The sequence below is a fragment of the Triturus cristatus genome, chromosome 1_2 (assembly GCF_964204655.1).
Source record: "Triturus cristatus chromosome 1_2, aTriCri1.1, whole genome shotgun sequence".
NCBI lineage: Eukaryota > Metazoa > Chordata > Amphibia > Caudata > Salamandridae > Triturus > Triturus cristatus.
The window spans coordinates 267,129,583-267,154,036 of NC_140580.1; the positions used below are offsets into that span (position 1 = coordinate 267,129,583).

Here is a 24,454-nt window from a genome sequence, read left to right on the forward strand (position 1 = left end):
TGTGGGCGGACTGGAAGCGGCTTCGATCGCACTGGTTTGACAGACAATATTTTTTATCAGGGACGGTAAAGAAGAAGGGAGTGGCAATTCTTTTGGCTACGCATTTCCAGGGGAAGGTGGTGGGAACTCACACGGAGGTCGCAGGTTGCCTCCTGGCTTTGAGGGTGCTCCTGGGAGAGAGGGTACATACGATAGCCTCGGTCTGTAGCCCCAACGAACACCAAGAGGCCTTCTTACGAGGCGCTATAAGCTCGATTCTGAAGTCCCCTGATGAGGACCTCGTCATCAGAGGGGATTTTAACCTGGTCCCCATTGTGGAGCAGGATAGGTTGACGCTACGGATGGGGCACACGGGCTCGATCTCTGACATGATGCTTCAGAGACAGAGGGAGGCGGGTCTCACAGACGCCTGGCGCCATCGCTTCCCGACAGTATGGGAGTACACCTTTTTCTCCGCTGCCCATCAAACGTACGCCCACATTGACCTTTTTTGGACTTCAACTAGGGTCACAGCGTCCACCGACGACATATCTATTGGCGTGGTGGTGCTCTTGGTCCATTTCCCGGTCGTCTTGACGTTGCTTCTCCATGGCGGCGCATTTTGGCAGAGTTTGTGGCGCTTAAACCGCAAACTACTCACGTACGACGCTAATATTACTGAACTCCGAGGCACTATCAAAACGTACCTGGAGGTAAACAACGTGGGCTCGGTGGGGATCGATATGCTTTGGGACGTCCTGAAGGCTGTCATCTGCGGAGGCTGTATCGCTATCGCGGCAGGCCTGAATAAGGATCGCAAGGCCAAGAGGGGGAATTGGAGGACCAAATTCGGGAGCTGGAGGGGGTGCATCGCCGTAAGGGGGCGGTCCAAACTCGGCGCCTACTCACACAGGCGAGGAAGCAACTGCGGGCATTAGACCTTGACCGCGCCGAATACGCCCTGCTCCGCACCAAACAGCGCTACTACGAAGGAGGGAACAAGGCGGGGAGACTCCTTGCACACACTCTGAGGGCTGGGACGCTGACGCGTCGTGGAAATCATGACCGACCGGGGTGAGATCCTGCGCGCAGATGGAGACATAGCGTCCAAATTTGAGGCCTTCTTTAAGGCTCTCTATTCAGGCGATAATCTGGACCCGAATGCGGCCAGGGAATATGCGCAAGAGGCACCAGTGACCCCGCTGGTGGACCCGGTTGCAGCCAGTTTGGACACGGACATCAGCCCTGATTAAGTTTTACGGGCTATCCAGGGATGTTCGGCTGGCAAGGCGCTGGAAGAGGATGGCTTCTCAGTCGATTGTTATAAAACGTTTGCGTCAGACCTCACTCCCCTCCTGGCGAGGCTGTTTAACACCTTTAGCACCTCTGGGAAACTCACCCCGTCGATGTCAATGGCGGAGGTAGTGGTCATCCCCAAGCCGGGCAAGGACACCCGTGAGTGTGCCTCATACCGCCCCATTTCCCTGCTCAATGTGGACCTGAAGATCTTTACTAGTATTCTGGCCTCCAGACTCGCGCCCCACATGCAGAGCATGGTGGACCCCGATCGCAATTTATCCCGGATCGCAATTGCGGGGATGGGACTCGCAAACTCTACCATTTACTGGATAAGACTCAACGAACCCAGATCCCGCTGTACGTCTCTCGGTGGACGCCAAAAAGGCATTTGATAGGGTCCACTGGACCTATATGCAACAGGTCCTCTGCCGCTTCGGACTCGGGACAGATTTCGGAGATGGGTGAATTGCGTATACCACGGCCCACAGGCCCGCATCAGGGTTAATGGGGTGGTCTCTTGTTCCTTCCAGGTCGGACACGGCACGCGACAGGGGTGTCCCCTTTCCCCCCTCCTCTTCACGCTCTATATGGAGCCATTCACCGAAAGAGTCCGCCAACTTCCTTCGGTCACTGGGATCCGGATGACGTGCTCCTTTTCTCAACGCACCCGATGCTCTCTCTTCCCCCTCTGCTGGCGGAGGTCGAGGCTTTTAGTGCGGCGGCGGGATTTAAAATTAACTTGAAAAAGAGTCAGGCTTCGAGCCTCACCCTTCCAGCGGCGGACCAACACCAACTATCGTTTCACTTCCCATTTTCTTGGGCTGCTACCGATATCACATACCTGGGGTTACAGGTTTTCTCTACCACCGCGAAGACTGCTCAGGTGAACTACACGGAGGCTCTGAACAAAATGCGCCTCGAACTGAACAGTTGGAAAAAATACGCCCTCTCCTGGTTAGGCAAGATTGCTGCCATCAAAATGATGATTTTGCCCCGTCTGCTTTACATCAAGCAGACCCTCCCTCTATGTCCGCAACCCACGACACTGGCTCAAATGCAGCAACTCATTAACAGCTTCATCTGGGGGGGTGAGAAAGCGCGCATGTCTCGACATCTCACATATCTGAAGCAGGATGAGGGCGGCCTCGGTATCCTGCATCTCAGGCGTTACTATGAAGCGGCACAATTGCGATGGATGGTTGAGTGGTATCAACTAGAGTTGGGAAAACATTGGTGTTTTATGGATAGGGGGATTGCCGGGTTCCATATTTGGAAGGTTCCCTGGTTACCCAGACGCCACCGACCACTGGGTGCGTACCTCTCCCCAGTCCTGCGAGCCACTATGCAGGTGTGGGACAGGGTCCAAGAGAAGAGTCAGCTGTCCTTCGCCATTTCCCCCTTGACACCTTTTATTGGAAACCCAGATTTCCCCCCGGCCCTAGTGGGCAACGCCTACCTAAAATGGCAAGAGTAATGGTAAGCGTATAGGCGACCTCTTTGACGAGCGGGGAATCCTGGATTTCCCCAGGTTAGTGGCTCACTATTGGATCCCCAAGGACGCACACTGGCAGTACCTGGTGCTGCGCTATTGGGTCACACAGCCCCAGGTCCGTTCGCATGCTGGTCCACTCCTCACAAAATGTGAGATTTGGTACATCACCCGCACCTGCAACAAACGCCTTCTGTCAGATATTTATGGCTTCCTCAATAAGGCGGGAACCCAGGCCAAATTCCCGGCGCAGTGTAGGTGGGAGGCAGAACTGAGCCGGGAGTTCTCCCCCAAGGAGTGGGCGGATATTATTCACAGGGCCCGGACATCCTCGTGCAGCACCTCAGGGAAGGAAATGCTCCTGAAAATTGCACACTATTGGTATTATACCCCGGTGAGGGTCGCAAAATGGAAGTCCCGTAGCAGTAATCTCTGTTGGCACAACTGTGGGCAGGAGGGTACACTGTCCCAAATCCCATGGCACTGCCCTAAGATACAGGCATTTTGGGAAACTATTCTGACCCTAGTCGATCAGATATACCAGACAGAACTCACCCAATTTCCTAGTAACATCTTGCTGGGGCTACTCAACCCTCTCACATACCCTCTCCGGTCTTGTAGGGGCAGGGCGATCACTTTAGCACTAGGGGCAGCCAAGCAGGTTATCCTGCCAAAATGGGGCATGACAGACATCCCGACCAAGTTAGATTGCTACACAAAATGTGGGAGGTCGTGGGGATGGAACGGATCACAGCGGGGATCAACCACACACTGCCTAAATTCGAAAAGACCTGAGGGTCCACAGTGGCTTACTTATCCTCAGAGTTCATAGAGCTTACCTGCCCTCACTACCTACGAGTCCTGCGTTTGCCTACAACTCACATAACGGACCTGCCGCCTCCTCCGAAGGTCACTCAGCCCTAGCACCTACCGAGTCACACCATAAGCCGTAGGTGGATACCTGTCCTCCATGTTTCCCTCAGTCTTTTCTTTGCTTTCTTTCACCTACTCTTTGCTTCCTCTCTTCTCTCTTTAATAAAGTTTACTTTTGAATAAAAACGTTACCCTCCGGCCAGTGGTTGTAGGTGGGCGAAATGTTTAAGATTGTAGCATACTTAATAAAAAGATTTAAACCATAAAGTATGTATTTATCGTACAAAAACAGGCACTGCAAATAAAACCACAAAAAAACTTTTAAATGGCCTACTATGGAGTTTCTGTAACCTCAAACAGGGAGTAGCATACTAATTACAAGAGAGCAAGCACTTTAAGAAAACTGCTACATTTATTTTGGTAGAGCAAGCCAAGCCAAAAACGAAAATCTTTAACCATAGTACATGTGTAATGGTAAAGAATACGAGTGCAAAGCCAAAGCAGCTGCACCCGCATTGATAGGTGTAAATGCGGTGCCGCTGCAACCATTAACTCAATACATACTGAAGAAGGTGTTGCCCAGCCACAGCGGTTCAGTTCCATTCATCTACACCCAGTGAGTTGGGTGAAGACGATGCGCAAACACTGCGCCTGAAACCCAACCAACGGGATGTAAAAGCAGCTACATGGAATCTGAAAGTACAGTGCTCCAGCAACCGTAAGTAAATTGGTGAGCACGTTGTCACCAAGAAAAATTCCAGCAAGCGATAACTGTAGATATTGTGACTCCATCACACACAGGAAGAATAAAACACACTTAAATAAACACTGAGATTCCCAGGGTGTCTGCAGCCGAGACAAAAGGAGGTTGCCTCGTGCAACTGCAACAGCCATAGAATTTGTGTCAAGACAAGCATTAGCAACCCAATAGGTCTTGCCTATGCGAGAGCTACTGGCTTTCGCAATGTGTTTTTGCCATGTTGTACACCAGTGTGGTAGCTGTTCAAGATGGCTAAAAGTTAGTGGCATGGAGTGTTCTAGAGTGGAGCGGGGGGAGTAGAGTGTCATAGACTGGATTTGTTGGAGTAGAGTGTCGTAGAGTGGAGTAGGGGGAGTAGAATGTTGTAGAGCGGAGTAGAGTTCAGTGGCAAAGAGTGTCATAGAGTGCAATGTTGTAGAGTGAAGTGGTGTAGAGTGGAGTGGGGGTGGACTAGAGGGGGTGGGGTGGAATAGAGTGGAGTGGATTGGGGTAGTGGGAGTGGATTGAATTGGAGTATACTGTGGTGGATTTGATTGGGGTGGAGTGGGTTGGATTGGGTGGAGTCTGGTGGGATGGACTGAAGTGGGTGGGCTGGAATGGATTGGATTGGAGTGGGGTGGATTGAAATGGGTTGAGGTGGATTGGTTGAGGTGGATTGGAGTGGGGTGGATTAGATTGGTTTAGGTTGGGTGGATTGGATAAGAGTAGGGTGGTTTGGAGTAGGATGAATTTAAGTGGAGGGGCGGAGTGGGGTGGATTGGGCAGGAGTGATGTGGATTGGAGTGTGGTGAGCTGGATGAATTGGATAGAGTGGGTGGACTGGGGTGTACTGGATTAAGGTAGAGGGGGTGAATTGGAGTAGAGTGGGATGGGTTGAGGTGGATTGGAGTGAGGCGGATTAGATTGGAGTGGGTTGGACTGAAATGAGGTGGATTGGATTGGGCTGGGTGGATTGGGGTAGACTGGAGTGGGGTGAAATGGAGTGGGGTGAATTGGAGTGTATTAGACTGGATTGCAGTGGGTGGATTGGATTTGAGAGAAGGGGATTGGGGTGGGGTGAACTGGATTGGGGTTGAGTGGATTGGACTGAGGTAGATTGGTTTGGGGTGCGGTGGATTGGAGTGGGGTTGGTGGGGTGGATTGAAATGGAGTGGATTGGAGTGGAGTGAGTGTGTGAGGTGGATTGGAATGGGATGGGGTATATTGTATTGGAGTGGGGAATATTGTTTTGGATTGAAGGATGTAAATTGTTTTGGATTGGAGTGGGGCAGACTGGAGTGGTGAAGATTGGATTGGGGCAGATTTGTTTGGATTGGAGCTGTTTGGAGAGGGGCTGATTGGAGTGTGGCAGATTGTTTTGGATTGGAGTGGGGCCCATTGTTTTGGATTCGAGAGGAGAAGGTTGGAGTGGGGTAGATTATTTTGGATTGAAGTGGGGTAGATTTTTTTCGATTGGAGTAGGGCAGATTGCTTTTGACTGGAGTGGGGCAGTTTGGAGTGTGGCAGATTATACTGGATTGGAGTAGGGCAGATTAAAGTGCTGAAGATTTTGAGTGGGGTGGCCTGTTTTGGATTGGAGTGGAGCAGATTAGAGTGGGGTGGGTTGGGAGGAATGGAGTGTGGTGGATTGGAATGGGGTGAGCAGATTGGGGTGGGGTGGATTGGATTGATTGAGGGTGGATTGGATTGAGTGGGGTGGATTGGATTGAGTGGGGTGAATTGGTGTGGGATGAGGTCGGGTTGATTGGAGTGGGGCAGATTGGGGTCTACTGTACAATTCTGTGTTAAAGCATCATTTCGGAAATTACACATAAGGAAGAAACAATAACGCTTTGCAAAAAAAATGATCCTCATCTTTTGAGTACAGCGCCTATGAGCAAAAAACAAAAGAAAACATGAGTGAAAAGTGATAAAATAAGACTTGACAAAATAAAAGAAACTTAACAATAGAAAATAAATCTTAGAAATTGTGTTTGTCCTGCTGGGTATGTTGTTGCCAGTCACATGCCTTTTATTTGCAGGGCACTGAAAGTGAAACGGAACAAAATAGCACCTCAATCATATTGGGTGAAGCAGACAGGCACTGAGTAAGTTGAATCAGTCAGTGCTTGGTCCCTGCTCCACAGAGAGGAACGGAAATGATGTTAGGCCTGCCTTCACAAATTACGAGACTGTAAAGAAGAGTGCCACACAAGCCAACAAATGGTAAGCAATGGGCGGGCTCCATGCCCCGTTATGTACACAACAACAGTGTCTCGCAAGCAAGATGCATGTGCTGGCGCAGGCTCGGCTCTAAAAAAACACAGGCAGTGTACTACATGGAGCTATGTATGCAGTAGCCCACGTTAACACTGAGGGGTTGGGCAGAAAAAAGTCATTCCCTCACCCCCTGTAACTACACGAATTGATAATATAAAATAACATATTAAGCTTACATGCCTCTAGTATATTGTGCAGCAGTGTCATGTATACAGAATAGTCTGAACAATATTGGTAGACATATCTTTACTAATAGAATCTGAAAATATGGGCAAAATCCAAAATTACAGACTGAAGATCGTATTTGAAGCCAAAAGTACAGATTCTGTGCCAATAAAAAACGCATTTAAGGGTGAATAGTCAGTAGAAAAGTTGTGATGTGACCAAGAATACCAGTCATGAGATTGTTCAACTATTAGCAATTTTGTTTATTGACGGAACCCCCCCCCGCCCCCTAGCAAAACTGCTTCAAGGCTAGAACTCTGAACCCTGGGTATAGGGGAACTGCCCAGGTAAAAGCAATGAAGGCCCCAATATACTCAGGCAAAGCTCTCCAGCACTGTCTCAATAAAGCCCCCCTCAGAGTAGGACATTGCATTGCAAGGTGGAAGCGTCTCTGCTGATCTCTTACGAAGACGCGCATCATAGTGTCATATTTTATGAATGGGAGCCCTCTGCCAGCGTGAACTATCCTGAAACTTGTCATTTACTTTAACATATGCATACTACTTTCAGTCCTGTATAAGGAATAACAGCCTATGCCCCTGCTGCCGACCATGTTCCATGCGCTGATGTGTCTGACTTTAATATGTTTACCAGTCATTTCACATACTATTACCCACACTCACGGTTGGCCACAGGTTGCAATGAGGACATTTTCTGAAAATGTGCGAGGGAGGAAAACAGAACAGCATTAAAAACTAATGTAACACCTGCAGTGAATCCCGAGCATGCGCGTCCTCTCTGTGTCCTGTTTGGGCCTCAGGCCCCCATGGTAATAAATAATGGACACGACACCAGGGAGCGTAATGTGGTACTGCCCTAGGGCACGTGCCCCCCCCCCCCTCCTTTTATTGACAGGGTCACCTGACTGGTGACGCCTGTGGTGGGTGGGTGTAGAGTGTCTTACATCTCGGGCTAAACACTAGAATGTATCCTGCCGGATACTACACTCTCTATACCTGAAAACATTTGAGGGTCTACACACGGGATGAAGCAGCAGGCATCTATCAGTCAGTCAGGCAGACACACAAACGCGCAGCACGTCCCTTACCTCTGTTGTGCTGCAGGAGGACTATGGTAGGGTTAACTATGGTGGTGGAGGGATACACTGAGGACGGCCTGCCTATTGGGGTAAATGAGGCCTGTGGCTCCGGAGCACTGCTGGGGGAAGGCACGGCGTTCCCCTCGGGTTCCTACAAAGCAACAACGAAAACATCAGATGTGCACCGGGTAAAGACGGGACGCTGAAAATAGAAAGGGTGACAGCAAAGACGTCAGTCAGCATTTACAATTCACTCTATATTTAAATTGTAATTGAAACTGTTTAGGAACATATTAATAAACACTTTCCTTTCAGAATTACACGATTGAAAAAAAAAGTCTACAAAGGGCAGATGTCACCAAACATGGCATGTAATTGAAACTGTTTAGGAACATATTAATAAACACTTTCCTTTCAGAATCACACGATTAAAAAAAAAGTCAATAAAGGGCAGATGTCACCAAACATGACATGTACCGAGATGCCGGTAGCCCCAGCAACAACACAAATGCCCACACTACCAGAATTCCTGCCACAGCAAGCAGTCACGGCATGCAAATGTCATGCAGTTTACACTGAAACCCGATTACTGCAGCTGGCTTCATAAGGGATATCAGAAAAATAAGTTGAGCACTGTCGCTTGAGAGACATTAGACAGGATGACGCCAGCAGCCCCGCCAAAGCTATGCAAAACAGCTGGGCTGTAACCAATAGAATGCCGGCAGGGTGCGTGGAAGACAGATCACACGAGAGACTGTCACCAGAGACTGTCTCTGGGCCTACGGAGCACCGTGTGTTAGACGGGCAGGTTCATGTTGATTAAAAATGCTAACATTCTGGTACTATCAGACAGCAAGCACAAAAGCAGGTCATACGTGTAGTCCAAGAGGTACGGAGCAAACATTTCCTGCGTGTTATGAAACAGAAGGCGTGGAAAGCTGAAGAGGTAGGCACAAGGCTTGTGGGATGCCCCCGAGCATGTACCAGCTCCACAGGTATACAGAGCATGCACTACAACAGGACATGAAGACAGACTGGTGTTCATGCAGCTGGCAGTGAGCAGTATCTATCCCCAAGTTTAGTAGCCCGAATGCAGGTTACAATGACGATAAAGGGAGTGACGCTGTGTGGTCCCAGCGGCTTACTGTACGTGAGATGACTCCTGTGACACCAGGTTCCAGTGTTGTGGGTAAATCCTCCATTACGGGAGGAGGCAATGAAGGTGGTGGAGGCGAACATGATGCCAGAGGAGGATTAACAGGGGAAGAAATGCTGGATGAGCCGGGGCTATGCTGCGCTCCCTTTTGCAGATGAGGGGGAATGAAATCATCGAGTGTAGGCAAAGTCAAAGGTGAAGTGGCCGGTTCTGGGTAGGCGGAAGTGTGGCCAGCGGGTACCAGAGGTGGCGGAGGAGTGCTCGAGGTGCCGTCCTGCTCCCTGGCAGCATTAACCTGGTAGAGCGGGACTACTATAACCTCAGGCAGAGCCGTGGCGGAAGTGGCATCCTGCAGGAGATAAGGGGTTGTTAAATGCAGAGGGATAATTCATACCTTATACAAGTGCACTTGTGAAATGACATGCCACACATATATTTGCAACAAGGGTTCCATTAATTCATTGTCAGTGTTTTTCAAGATGCAAAACAAAATAAAACAAAAAAAAATCAGCTCCAAATGGACAAGACTCACATTTTACTCAGTCCCTTTTTTAACACATTTTGTTGACTGGGTTGACAATTTTTTTTTTTAAACCTATTAATCAAATCAAATCAAATCAAATCATTGCTATTTGCATTCAAACTGGCAAGTAGCATTACATTTTGCAAGTACAGTAGCCCACATTTATAGCCTGCTATTCAGTGGTTCCAGACCATGACGTCAACAGGAGGTAGTTACTATCATGGGAGTAAGTTAGGAGGCCGCAGTTCGTTGCAAATGCTATCACTATGAACCAATACAATGAAAACGAGTGAGCACATTCTGCAGTTCGGATGCCTGACCAGTGACCACAGGTATGCAGCAGTGGCAACCACACTGAATGTTTACAAACATCGGTCCTCCGCAGGTACTGCATTGAATTTATTACATTAGCTAAATCCTCCCTACATCTTACACTGGGGTCCCTGAAGTGCAGCCACTCTATGCGTATGAGGAGTACTGTTGGGTTTAACAGCAGAGCACAAGTATTTCATCCAGTCATTCACTTAGCATGTCCTTATCTAGCAAATAAGACAATATTCACTTCACGCCGCCTTTGCTGAAATGAAAGCTTCAATTATCGTTGTCAGACATTAAGAAACAAGCTAGAGGGAGACAAGAAACCCATCAACAACGCACAGTGTTAGGGACATTCTGTTTGGAACAGAGACCTGTTCTGCACAATCTTAAGAGAGTAATGGAGAAAACATGTACCATGCGGTATGACGCCTTTGATGGGTGCTTCCGTGGGGATGGGGAATATGTTTCCTCGGAGGTCATTTTCCCGCCGCCAGTGCCGTCCTCGGATCCCATCACCGTGCGTCCCATGTCTCGCGGCAGCGGGTATGGCGTCCAGAAGCTGCCTGTGCCCGCGTAGGCGGCTGCGTCTTTGCTTAGGATGGTGGGCGACTGTGGCCGGGGAGGGACAGGCGGTGGAGACTTGTCGGTGTCTATTATTGCGGAAACAATGTTTGTGGCGGGTGCTCTCGTTACATCAGCTTCCAATTCGGCCCTCTGTGTTTTACCGTGTGCAATGCTTGTGGAATTTTCAGATGCGGCCGGGCCAGTGCTGTTAGATAAACAAGCCACATATAGACTGCTGACCTTTTTATCTGTGACAATCTCGTGACTGGAATGCATTCCAGCTCCATTGCTCTCTGGGCAGACAGGCTCCTGGCTGGTTGGGCGCTGCAGTGACGCGTCCAATAACAAGGAGCCGCTGCCAGAAAGTGCCTGTTTAGCATGCACGCTGTCCTGGGCAGGCACGCCGGCTGCTGCCGAAGCAGGTGCCGCCCAGGAAGGCTCTGGTGAAAAGCTTTGGTCTCCAGGGTAAATGATGTATTGTGACGAAAAGTGCTGTTTGTTAGTGGTGGGTGGAGCCGGCGGTGTGTAGGGTTTAGGCGCGCTTAGGTACACACAGTCCATGATGGGAACGGGTCGCAGGTAGGAGAGCTTATTGTTAGTGCGGGGGCGCCATGCAAAGCTTTCCTCTTTGGGAGGGGGTGGGGGAGGGGGAGGAGACGCCTTTCGTGAAAGAATAGGGATGTGAAAAAAATCAAGAATGGATTAGCTACTGACAGGAAAAAGCATGATAGACCATTACATGACAGTATACTTCAACTGTTACAAAACAACAGCCTACCATGGATGTCTAGATCTCAAAACTGTAAAAAAAACACAACTGTAATAAGGCTAATGTTCACGTACGTTTGATTATGAAGTTTACTGTGTCGACGTGCGCGTGGGGGTGAGATGATGAAATATCATATTTATAACCATAAATGCCAGGTAAAGATACATGCGCACAACACTTCACCATCAGTGTTTAAAAAGGACAATACAATATAGGGACCGAGAACTAACATCATTATTCGTAGAAGCTAGCCTGAAAATATAAACGGGTCGAACATATTTAGGACAGTCATGCAGCGAACATCAATTTATATTTCCACGGTCACCTGTAGCTTTACAAAACAAGCATTTGCAATGCAATAGGTCTGGCATTTGCGAGATATTGAGCTATTGCCATTGTAAATAACCATGCCTTTTTTTATTTATGTTTAAAAAACCTGCAATAACAAAAGATATTGTCATGTACAATACCAATAGGTCAAAGTTTTGAAAATGCGAGACCTATTGCATTGTAAATGCTTGTTTTTTAAAGCGCCAAGGCTTGGGCATAGTCTGCCAGGAAATCTACACTGGAGTACTTTCCATTTCCGTGTGGCATAGTCAGTGGGGGCCTCCTCTAAATGAGGTGTAACTCGCACTCTAGCAGCAGGGCCACCAAAGGAACCCGTTTTCCCATGCAGATTGATTAATCCTACAGTGTTGCTTTGCAGGCCCCTGCTCCCAGACACAGAGGGGAAGGGGGAGGAGGTCGTGGCAACTGAAGACACCTTCCTTAATGTGAAAAACACAGGGCTGGACGATAACGCAATATTTTTTAAATTCGGACTATTCCTGCCGTCCTGGGACGCACGTCTAAAGTAAAGAAGTAGGGGAACGGTCTGTGTTAAATTGAAAAAGTAGGGGTACGCCGTGCGCTTCCGATCCCGCCCACCTCTATCACTGGGTGTTTGCGATGGTTCACGTCCATTTAACACCCCTTCTCACAATGTGGCACAAGGAATATTTGTGCCATGAAAACTGCACCTTTTATGATGGAAAGAGAAGCAGGCTTTTCCAGCAGCTGGGCCTGCCTCGCCTAGGTTACCGTATGCGCCTGGTCAACAGCAAAGGTAAGCGGTCATGGTTGAAGTGCGGGCCTGCAGCAGGGCAGGAATGCCAACCATGCCATGGCAGCTTCGCCCAGGAGGCAGACCGCTCCACGAATAATTAACCGCGCGATAACAGCGCTGTTTGTTCGGTTATCCTAAGGACAGTTTCGCGCGCTTAATGAAAGGCGTTAATTTATTCGCAGGTCTAGATTTCAATCTCACATTTTGTAAGGCTGCCGCAAACTCACAGAGCTAATGTGACTATACACAGCACCTCGAATGTGCTCCCGCCCGGCTGCATGCGCCAATCTCACGGGACACCAGAGTCACCGTGGCTTGTCCAATCGGTGACACAGATGAATGGCGCGCAAGTGACCCCGAGGCTTCCGCGTCACAGAACCTGCGGCAGCAAGACGAGGCACGCCGCCTAGTTCTCCTCGCCCTTCTGCAAAGAGGGGGTCTGCAGTAAAAGGAGAGGGCAGTGGAGCAGCAGGCGCTCTGCCTCTGCAGCCTGCTCGCAGTGTTTTTCAGAATTTCTCCTGACAGCAATTCGCGCGCCGAGGACGAAATCTTCGCTGTGCAATCACCAATGGGGTCCCGGCAGATGCGGCCTGGCATATGGTGCAGTCGCGGCATTCTCGGTGACAAGTGGCGTGTTAGTAGAGCAATGAAGTAGCAGCAAAAAAAAGGCGTCTTGTTAATCACTCCCTGTTGCCTGCACCCTCCGGCAGAATCATATTGCTTTATGCAGATGAGCACCTCGCGATTCCTTCGGTTTAGCTGTTGAAACAGAGCAGGCACCAGCTTCCAACGCTGTGTCAACAGGCACCCGAGGGCCTTCCAGCCGGCGTCGCAAGACTTTCACTATTTAAAGACCTGCTTTTAGCTCAAAATCAGTGGCTGTCTTTGGAGCTTAATTACCGCCCTTCCCGTGGGGGCCGGCGCGCGCTGCAGAAAAGAAGCGCGAGCAGTGATGCGCATATGGCTGCAGGGCCGTGATACGTGCGAGTGCGACCAGCTCCTCGATGTGCTGTCCACGGTGGGAGCGCTCGAAAGTGAAGAGACGCCGTGCGCGTGCCAATGTGCTGTCCGCGGTGGGAGCACTCAAAACTTAAGAGACGCGTGAGCGTGCACATGGGCTGTCCGGGTGCCATGAGCGTGCACATCCCTGTCCCCCTTCGGCCACCAAACCAACAACTATAGGTCTCGCCAAGGTGAGCAGCGCATGCGCTGCGTCGCTAGGCGAGACCGTAAAACAACTGCTAGCAAAGAAATCAAGCATTGGAAATGCAATAGGTCTCGCATTTGTTGGAGTTGGAGCTATTAGCATTGTAAATCCCAATGTTTTTTACTTATGTTATGGAGTATATATATGTGGTGTGCTGTGGAATTATGTGGGTTGGATTGGATTAGTTAGTTGTGTAATTGTGTGGAGTGGAACTGCGTGGTGTGTGGTGGATTTGTGGATTGGAATTATGTGGATACTAATTATCTGGAATTGAATGTATTGTAAATATGTGGAGTGGGATTCTGTGCTTGAGTGTAATTATGTGGAATGGTATTTTGTGTAGTGGAGTGGTATGTAGTGGAGTTTAATGACGAGTGTGCTGTTGATGGCTGCCTTCCATTGTACAGAGACGTCTATAAATAATATTTATAAAATTACATAATACATGATGTAAACAGCTAAACATTATTGCACTTAGTAAGGATATGCCCTTCCCACCTTAATAAAACAAAGAACTCTTCCCACTGTAATAAAACAAAGAACTATGTTGTGTGTTTTTTTTTGTAGAACTTTGCACAGAATGCCTATTACTTAGCGAGTCACGTAGCGCCGCTAGAAAGGGAGTTCCCTGTATCAGCTCAGCACTTTAAAAACAATGTTTTGGAGCGTAACGCCATACTCAGTACCAATGTACTGCACTTTGAGATCTTACATGTGCCACCAGTGCACTGCAGTTAGACGTGTTATAGGTGCCATCGCGCACTACACTCTGATATGTTACATGAACAACCAGTGCACTGCAGTCAGATGTTATAGGCACCATTGTGCAGAGTTGTTCTGCTTTTATAAATGTCACATGCACCAACAACCTGCCATAATGTGATTGCTGCCCTAATTTTAGTTAACGTGACCCCACTCCTACTGTCCTACAATCTTAGGCATTCCAGTGCAACCCTACGCTACGTACAACCGCGGCTGGGAAGATGCGCCCAACTGTTAGTGCAGTTACTGCCTCTAAGTGATGATTCACCAGAATGGCTGCCCTTCAGGCACTCCCAGTACTGTCTGTATCAACACTTTTCACTTTCTGGCGCCGGTAACACTGGCCTGTGTTTGAAGGGCTGCATGCATTCCCTAAGAAAAGATTCAGCAATTTTTGGGAGGGGGGCCTGCCTGCTTGACCTCTGGGGCTACTCTTTGCTGTGGTAATAAGCGGTGTGCCCCCTGCCGCCCTTTGGAGACTTTTATCTGGCTTCAAAATGATTCAGGTGGAAATAGGTTATTGTTTTCTCCTTTTGTTGTCCTTCAGTTCAAAAACGATGTTTCATTAAACAAAGGGCAGGAACTGTAAAGGAAGACTATAGCTGGGCTCTGCAAGTATCAGATTTTATTCTGGTAAAAAATGGGAAAAGATTAAAATAAAAGTGTGATAGTGTCGCCTGGACATTCTAAACCCCTGCCGTGTAAGCAGCCTTTCCAAAACAAGCATTGGCATAGCCATTAGGTCTCGCCTTTGGGACCTCATAAGTGCTTAGCCAGAGCTATTGGCTTTGGCAATGTTTTTAAAGTATGTGGTAGAACAGCGTACTGTACTGAATAGTCACTCACAGGAGGCCTGATGACTGAGCCCACTGAAATACTGTGGCGCTGCTGTTATCTGGTCTGATCACATCCATAGAGCAGTGCAGATGGCAGCTGGGACTCAGTCCTGGCAAGACTGTTATTTTTTGGAGACAGAATATAACACAATGGTGGGGAGCGCTTTCTGTAAGGACCTTAACAAAGTGCTGTGGTAGCAACAGTTTGATACTTAAATAAAAACATATAGACCCAAAAAAAACACCACACAAGGAGTAGATAGAGTTGGCCACTCTACTGTACTGTCTGCCCATTCATTGAGCACAACAGATAATGGTATTCTTTCCAAATAAATAAACGTCCTAAACATGCACAACCAAGTCGTCCTGCAATTGGCCCAAAAGGTCACCAAAACAAACGAAATAAGAAGGTGCAATGTTCTTACAATTTTCTTAACCCGTGCGCAGACTTAAAAAAAAAATCTTTTTATTAACTTTGCTCATGTTCTCATTCAGTATACAACAAAGTTCGCAAGGCATAGCAGGTAACTCCCGTGCATGGTACAATCGCAAGCCACCATAACAGTACAATGTTGTAATCACACTTGACCCCCACCCCGTGCTGTTCGATACCTCCGCCAAGGTCCCCATATCTCCTTCCAGTTTTTCACGCAGCCCCTGGACTTGTATATAGTTTCCTCTGCCCTCAGACACCAGTCCAGATCCCTGAGCCATTGGTCCCATTGTGGGGGCGCCTGCGCCCCCCAGCAACTGGCAATATTGCGCTTCGCCACCCCGGCTGCCATTGCCAACCAGATCTCGTGGTATCTGGACCAATCTGTGGGTCCTTTGACATGAGAAGAAGCCACTTGGGCTCCACCGGGACCGGCGAACCCACCACTGCTGCCATTGTGCTTGCTACTTTCGTCCAAAAGGGTACTATGTTCGGGCATTCCCAGAGGATATGGTAGAATGTCCCCTCCCCCTGGCAACCCCTCGCGCATAATGGAGACAGGCTCCTGCCCCATGCGAAAAGATGAGTTCGCGGGTAATACAACCGGTGCAAAATTTTTTTTAGTAGTACGAGGCGGAACCTTATCCGAATAGCAATTTCGCGAGGGCTTTGCAGGGCATCCTGCCAGTCTTCGTCCTCGAGGTGACCGATGTCTCCCTCCCATTTCTCTCTCAGGGACACCAGCGGGTCAGGCATATTGTTTATGAGTTTACGGTAGATAGTGGACGTAGGCCTACCAATGATGGGATCAAGAAGGAGCCTGTCCTCCATGGGAGAATATTCTGGAATGGAAGTGTCAGGGCGTACGTGGGAGCGCAGGGCGTGCATAAGGCGAAGGTAATGAAAATGCTGGGAGTCATGTAATTGGTATTCTTGTTTGAGATATTCGAAGGATCTAGGGGCATCCCTTTTCCATACGTCGCCCAGGTATTCAATCCCAATTAATTTCCAGCCCTTGAAGCCTACGAGCCCCTTAACTTCTGTCAGGTGATCCCCTACCCATTGGGGGGGGTCCTACCCGTCAGGGCACCGGCCCACCCCAGAAATGTATTCGCCTCCCGCCAGCATTGGAGTACCACTCCCGTGTGCGAGGGCAGGTCCCCGCACAACCGTCGATAAGCAGGTCAGGGTACCGGCCCACCCCAGAAATTTATTCGCCTCCCGCCAGCATTGGAGTACCACCCCGTGTGCGAGGGCAGGTCCCCGCGCAACCACTCGATAAGCAGGTTCTGAACTCGGCGCATAGACCCAGTCATTAACCACTTGCAGTTGGGAGGCCCAGTAGTACAACTGGACGTCTGGGAGGGCCAGCCCCCCGTCGTACACTCCTCTCGTAAGCTTTCGCATCGCTATCCTTGGGCTTCCACACTCCCATAGCAACGTTCGCACCGACTGAGATATACGCCTAAACACCCCGCTTGGAACTGGGTACGGTGTATTTTGCAAGATGTACAGGAGCCTCGGCAGTGCCAACATTTTGAACAGCGAAGCACGCCCAATTAGGGAGAGAGGCAAGGACCTCCAGTGGGTCACGTCACGTAGAACCGGGGACCTGGGACACCCCTGCCTGGTCCCCCTGCGCAGGGGAAATGCTCGGGACATCGCTCCATTTACCCTCACCCTCGCTATCGGCTGTTCATACAACAATCGCACCCAGCTACAGAAAACCAGGCCAAAGCCCAGCCTCTGAAGAACCATGAAAAAATATGGCCACTCGATACTATCGAAGGCCATTGAGGCGTCTAGTGCCATCAGGGCCGTTTGAGCGCTACCCACCGCCTCCGTCATGTATATGACCCCATATAGCCATCTCAAATTATGCAGAGTGCTCCTATGGTGCATGAAACCCGACTGGTCCACGTGGATCAGGTCCGGTAGGACCGACATCAGCCTCGTCGCCAAGGCTTTGGCCAAAACCTTGGCCTCCACATTTAGCAACGAGATGGGCCAGTAAGATGAGCACTGGTCAGCTGGTTTCCGAGCCTTATGGATAACAACAATCGTAGCTTCTCGCTGATCCGGCGGGAGCTTCCCCACCTCCTGAGCCTCGAGGAACATTTGCCGTAGTGGGTCAATGATCACGCTAGCTTGTCTCTTATATAATTCCCCAGGGAGTCCGTTGGGACCCTGCGCTTTCCCTGCCTGAAGGGAGTTGAGGGCCTCACCCAGCTCCGCCCCCGTAAGATCGGACTCCAGACGGTCTGTTTGTTCCTGAGACAGTGTGGGAGGCGCAAATTCGCGCAGGAACTCCTCGTAGTCCAGCTCAGTCCTGGTGCAGACCGGGGAGTATACCCCCTCGTAGTACGACGCGAAGGCCTCTGCTATGGCAATGCCGGTAGTCGCCAAGGACCCCGACCCATCCCTCACTTCCGCCACCCAGGATCGCTCCCTATCTCGGCGTTCGAGCCACGCCAGCAATTTTATGCTCTTGTCTCCCGCGTCGTTAATCCGACGCTGCGTGGCAAGGGAGTAGGCTCGGGCCACGCCATTCGCCAGCGACCGAAGTTCCTTCTGCTTGAGGGCTAGAGTGTGGGCGAGGTCCGGCGAGGGAGCCACGCAGGCCCGTCGCTCCATATCTTCGATTTCCTTTTCCAATTGCCGAATCTGCAGCGATTCCTCCTTCTTCTGGGCCCCAATCAGCGCTTGGGCCTGGCCCCTCAGGACCGTTTTATACGCTTCCCACAGAGTTAGTTGGGAGTCAACCAAGCCCCGGTTCTCATCAAAGTATTGTTGAGAACATTCCCTTAACTTGTCCGTTATGGAGTCATCCTAAGGCGCCATGGATCTAGCCTAGGGAAGGCCGCCCTGACGGTTGTTGCCCCCCTGAGGACCACACCTACCGGGGAGTGGCCCGAGATTCCCCGGGCCATAATGCAGGGTTCCGCAAAATCCCCCAACTGGTCCTCCCGCGTGAAAATGTGATCTAATCTGGAGAAGGATCCATGTCTGGCTGAATAGAATGTGTAGTGCCTTTGGGAGGGGTGATGCGAGCGCCATATGTCACTAAGACCCATTGCTGTAACGAAGCCCCTAAGGCCCATTTCCCCCTTATTACCCTGTCGCACCCCTGAGCGATCGCATTCGGCATCCATGACCGCGTTTGTGTGTCCCCCCAGCACAAGCGTTCCCTGGGGGAGGCCCGTTAAGTGTGAACCCAGCTTTTTAAACGTCAGGGCATGCAAGATGTAACAGAAGCTAAAAACTATTAGCCGCCCCTCCCATCTTGCTACCACCGATGCCACACACCCTGATTCTTCCGTCCATGTGTCAGTGATGACCACGGGCTGGTTATTTCAGACAAGAATCTCTACTCCCCTGGATCCTGAGGTGAACCCCGAGTGGGCCACCATCCTGTATCCAAAGCGGTTTAAGGCCTTGCACCTGTTCCCCCGAAGATGCGTCTCCTGTAGGAGCACTACGTCTGGGGAGTGGCGCTTCATCTGCTGTAGCACCCGTGTCCTCTTGACCTTATTGCCCAAACCATTAACGTTCCATGTCCAGATCCTTATCTGTGCCTGATCACCCATTCCAATACAAGGTCCCATGGTATCTCGGATCTATCCTCATCCCTTGCCTGCCCCCCTGATGCCCCAACAATGCATTTGAATGTGAGCTGCCATGAGCTAAACATAAACTTCCCCTCAAACCCAGCCCCCCCTCCCCAAACCAAACCCCCCTCCCTGCCAAGTGGGCCCCCAACCACCCATCAATAAAACTCGCAGAGTGCCTGTTGCCCCATCTTCCCCGTGTCAACCAAATGAGGGAACGTAAAAGTGCAGTCCGTAGAAAAAGTCATACTGGATTGCCGGAGTGCACACCCCAATGTTGGAACAACTCAAAGGACCCCACCTCTCCACCCGAGGCCCACCACCCCCTCCCAACCCTTAATGCTAAACCCTCCTGCCTGCATAGGTGAAAACTATTAGGCCTCCACCTTGCAACTTTAAACAATAAACAAGCTCACCGCCTCGGAGCGACCTGCCCAGCACCCGAGGAAATACCCGGACCCAGGTAGCATGTCACCCCCGCTCTTCACTGAGCGAGCACCCCGTGCAACCCATTACTGCAATAGTCACTTTATTGAAGTCTGCTCGCTCTCTCTGGTTTCTCGTGGCGGCGTGCGTTTACTTTGGACTTCTTGGCCAATACGATTAGTAGCTGATCGTCATGGACCACTCTGGCGGCCCACGGTTCGCCAGCCCTCCATCCAATCATTCGCCTCAGCCGGAGAATCAAAGAAATATGCCTTCTCGCCGTCCATGATTTTAAGTCGCGCCGGGTACAGCATCATATATTTCACTCCATGGTCTCGAAGGGCTCTCTTGACCCCCTCGAAGGATCTGCGCAGCCATTGAACGTGCAATGTGAAGTCTGGAAAGAAACGAATGGTGGCGTTCTCCAACTGCAGATCTTCGGACACTCGCGATGCCTGCAGGATGGCGTCGCGATCCCTATAGTTAAGGATCTGGGCAATAATGGTGCGCGGGGGTGCCCCAGGCTTGGGCCTCCCCCCCAACGCACGGTGGGCCCTTTCCACTGAGAAGAAGTTAGAGAGACGTTTTGGCTTTAGATGATTAAGGATCAGGTCCCTCCAAACCCTCTGGGACCCCCACGATGCGGAGATTATTGTGTCATGCCCGACCTTCTTGATCCTCCAGATGTGCCACCATGTTTGTTTGATTTTTGGTAAGTGAGGCGACCTGCTCCTCGAGCCTCTTCATTATGGTCTGCAGGCTTCCAATGCCGCTCTCCGCCACTTTTTCTGACATCTGTCGGAAGTCTGCGCGGAGCAAGTTGACCTCCTCCGTGACTGAGTCCAACTTGGGCTCCATAGTGTCGCGCATGTCCTTTATTGCCATCATGATGTCTCTGAGCGATGGGTCAGGCCCGTCATCCTCCGCCCCGCTGTGCTGGCTCGCTCCATGATGGCCCTCCTCTCTGCCCATTGCGACGGTGTACTTGTCTATTTGATTTGTTTGGGCTTGCGCTGTCAGTCTGTTGTGACCCATGACTGAAGCCCCGCCGGAGCAGTCGAGGCGGTCCACTAGAAGTCCGGGCCGCCCGGGCTCCCCCGCCGGCCAGAGCTCGCACTAACCTCTTGTTGTGTGGCCGGTGCCCCGGCTGTGTCTGGCTCCCAGGTCAGGAGGAGACCCCCGGTCCTGCGACAGGCCCCTGGGTCAAGCAATGTCCGAGCCGCCCGCAGCGCCGCCCCGGCCGCGTCTAGGGCCTCACCCTCACTTTCCTCAGGCAGAATTGCCCGTCCGGTCCAGTCACAGCCGGGACCCCGGCGCCCTGGTGCACACCGCTAACGGAGCTCCTCCTCTGACCCAATCCGCCAGTGACAATGCTGCCCTTCACCGCCCCTCTCAGCGCAAGTTCAGTCCAGTCCAATTTGGGCCCTATAGGGATCCAGTGACGCCCGCCGGACAGGCCCCAGCTCCCTCTGCGACACTCCAGGGGAGCCAGGCGCAACCCCGCTGCTCTCTCATGGCGTGCCCCCGACCAGGACAGGGCCGAAGGCAACACGGATCCAAGACTGGGGGGCGCCTCCAGTGCCCAACTCACCCCAGGTTAGGGGCGATCACAACTGGCCTCGCACTCACCGGGTCTGAGGGCGCCAAGGCCCGTCACTCCGGGCCCCGCTGTCACTATTGTCACTCTCTGCCCCAGTCTGGCCACAGTCTCAGCCGACACCACTCGCCATCGGGCCTCAGATCCACTAGGTCAGACCCGGTGCTCCTATCACTGTTGTGCCTGGCTCCTCGCTGTTTCTTCTTGCCCCAGGCCTCAGGCGCGCCAGCAAGCCCCCGTCCGTCGGCAGGCCGCCACCACCAGGACCGCCAATGTCTTGTGCCCAAGGGGCTCTCCTCAGGGCTCTCCTCAGCCCCCCGTCAATGGCACTCCCCGTCTTCAGTCACACCGCTCCGCAGCTTACCGGGCCCCGCTGCCGATCGCGGTCTGTGCTGTCAGCGGAGCTCCGCAGCGGCGGGCGCCATTTTCTCCCCACAGAAGTCTCAGCCTGGGCCGTCCGATCTATCGCCAGCCAACACGTTTGCTCCGCTCCCGATGATCGCCGCGAAGGAGCGCCAACGCTCCACTATCACCTGGGCCGGTAGCCGTTCACGGCACTCCACAGCGGCACGGCAATGCAGTCCTCGCCACCAGTCGCGCTCACTCAGTAACGCCGCTCCGAGGCAGCGGGCGCCATTTCCCCACTGCAGGATGCCCTGTCCGGGTCACCAAACACCCGCTGCAGCACTCTCGCGGTCGGCTCCGGACAACTCCGACTGCTGCCCGCCACTACTCCTCAACAATACAAGCTGGTAGGTGTCCTTATGATAACGGATGATGCCGGATTTTGGGTGATTTGCTGCGGTCTGCTAGCACAGCTCTCTTAGTGTGCGGCCATCTTCCTTGGCTGCAGGCCACGCCCCCCAAGCCGTGCGCAGACTTGAGAGCGCTGTCCACCAATCTCTGTGAAATACTTATACAAAACAACTCTCATCTGCTGTTTTACTGCCAAATCCAAAACAAAAATGCAGCCAAACCCAAATATAATTTTGATGAATTGCCGAGTGGGGTGTCGCAAGTAAGCGAACTAGTGCTAAGTCAGTGAGCCACTGAGGGTACTATCTAGCCTGTAATTTCTTGTCAGGCGTAGTGAAGCTCCCAACTTTGCAGAAGTTGGTAATGAGTTCCTTGAAATTATAATGCTGCTCTCCCTTTATCCATCATTCAAAATAATTGAGCCAGACACATTGTTCTAAGAATCAAAATGGCTTGTGAATTAAAGGCAGAAAATTCAGTTGAGAATTAATGCACTTAGAGGGGTCTCACGATTGGAAAATGCATGATTAATTGCGGTGAGGCGCAAATTGTTCCCTTCCTGTCATCGGCCAGGTTTTTTTTTTTGCAGATTTATATAGCGCGAACTCGACCCAAAGGTATTGGAGCGCCTTACATGAGCACCGGTTACGTTACACAATACATCATCACAAGCTTTTCCTGGCAGTTTTCAATGTTAAGAAGATTGGGTGTGCGCTCAGTCACTCACTTGTAAAGTTGCTTGTAATATCCAGGTGCACATTTGACCGTTTTCATTATACAATGAATGGGCTCTAAAGCCTCAAAATGTAGGAGCACAGACTATGTTAGAAATGGGATGTAAATGACTGACCTTGTATGAGAACTTAAGTAGTGCTTAGAGTAACTTCTAGACCCTAACATCGAACTTGCTACAGTAATACCCGAAATGTACCCAGTTTCTTGGATGTTATGACCCTCAGCAAGTTGTTACATGATGTATCCCATAAAGCACCGAAATGTCATACAAAATAATTTGAAAACTGTTCAGCTATGCACGTGAGATGGTCGAGATCCACGTGCAGTCTCTCAGACCACCATGGTATCTGTGCACACCCACGTTCCAAGCCATACATGCATCGTGGACAACATTTCTTACCTGTACTTTATCTGTACTACAGGAAACGACCTACCAGGCGGTGAGAGAGACGGGGAGCAGGAGGTGAACCTGCGAGTGGTGCGCACGCGCGTGCTAGGGAGAGTCTTCACTTTCCAAGCACTACACTCGTGCTTGTGGCGCACCCCTGCTCGCTCCCGCAAGGTGGATGCCGCCACAAGCACGAGTGCAGTGCATGAAAAAGTGAAGAGCGACGGCTAAGGCCCTCCTAAGCAGCGAATCAGAAGCCAGCATTTACCAAGGACAATGACACAAGTCAGTGGAAAATATGGGCACAAAGTGGGCGGGCTTCAAGTCTACACTCAAATACAGCATGCCTCGCAGAGCAGCGCATGCACTGCCGAACTAAAAATGAACGTGTCCTTGTGAAATGTAACTGGTGCTCAAGTAAAGCGCTCCAATATCTTTGGGTCAAGTTTGCACTATATAAAACTGAAAAAAAAGTATATATATATATATATATATATATATATATATATATATATATATATATATATATATATATATATATACATGTAAAGCTTCCACATCCTCAGATACCGGGACACAAAAGCGGCGGTGCAATGCAGGGTCTGAGGAAGTCCTGTATTAATTAAAGTTTCACCAAGTGTATGAAATACACGTATGCACTCCTTCCCCAATGAAGAAAACAGCGTCTTGAATGAATCAAAAGGATTTAATTCATGTGCATTTTAAGCCAAATAAGTACCCAACACGTTTCGACGAACATATCGTCTTGGTCACGGGTAACTTTCTGTTAAAACACAACAGTATAAATACATCCAAATACATTGATTTTTTCTTGCGTCCATATGTGGAGACCATGTCTTCTTACTTAAAAGATAGCAAAGACTTCTTGAATAAAATCAAAGACATTTTTTGGCAGGAAGGTTTTTTACTAATTACCTTGGATGTTTGCAGCCTATATACATCTATTTTACATGCGGATGGTTTAGAGGCTTGCAAACAATTTTTGGGTACCCAGTCCATTTCATTTTTGGAGCACAATGAAATGGTTTTATGTATGATGAAATTTTGTCTTGAGAACAACTTTTTTGTCTTCAATGAGAACTTCTATAGACAAAAACAAGGCACAGCCATGGGCACCTGTTTTGCTCCCAGTTTTGCCAATCTTTTTATGGGCTGCTGGGAGCAGCAGGTGTCCAGAACACAGGAGTTATACCGCAGCCATGTGAAAGTGTGGCTGCGGTATATTGATGATTTGTTCATCATTTGGGATGGATCTCGTGAACAAGCTGATAATTTCATCTCCATTTTGAATAGGAATAACAAGAATCTGAAATTTGAAGGTACT

The 24,454-nt window shown here is 50.3% G+C and overlaps 1 protein-coding gene across 44 annotated transcripts in view; it reads right to left on the reverse strand.

Moving 5' to 3' along the window:
• SORBS1 (sorbin and SH3 domain containing 1) overlaps nucleotides 1-24,454 on the reverse strand; it is a 1,103,390-nt gene that overhangs the window by 364,156 nt on the left and 714,780 nt on the right. For 40 of the 44 annotated variants that reach the window (XM_085603602.1, XM_085603622.1, XM_085603614.1 and 37 more), the window contains 3 exons: nucleotides 10,335-11,144; nucleotides 9,069-9,428; nucleotides 7,933-8,074 (listed from right to left, as the gene is read on the reverse strand). In XM_085603602.1, coding sequence (XP_085459728.1) covers nucleotides 7,933-8,074; nucleotides 9,069-9,428; nucleotides 10,335-11,144 — 1,312 coding nt within the window. The remainder of the gene's footprint in view (nucleotides 1-7,932; nucleotides 8,075-9,068; nucleotides 9,429-10,334; nucleotides 11,145-24,454) is intronic. The other 4 variants (XM_085603630.1, XM_085603629.1, XM_085603627.1 and 1 more) reach the window with 2 other exon arrangements.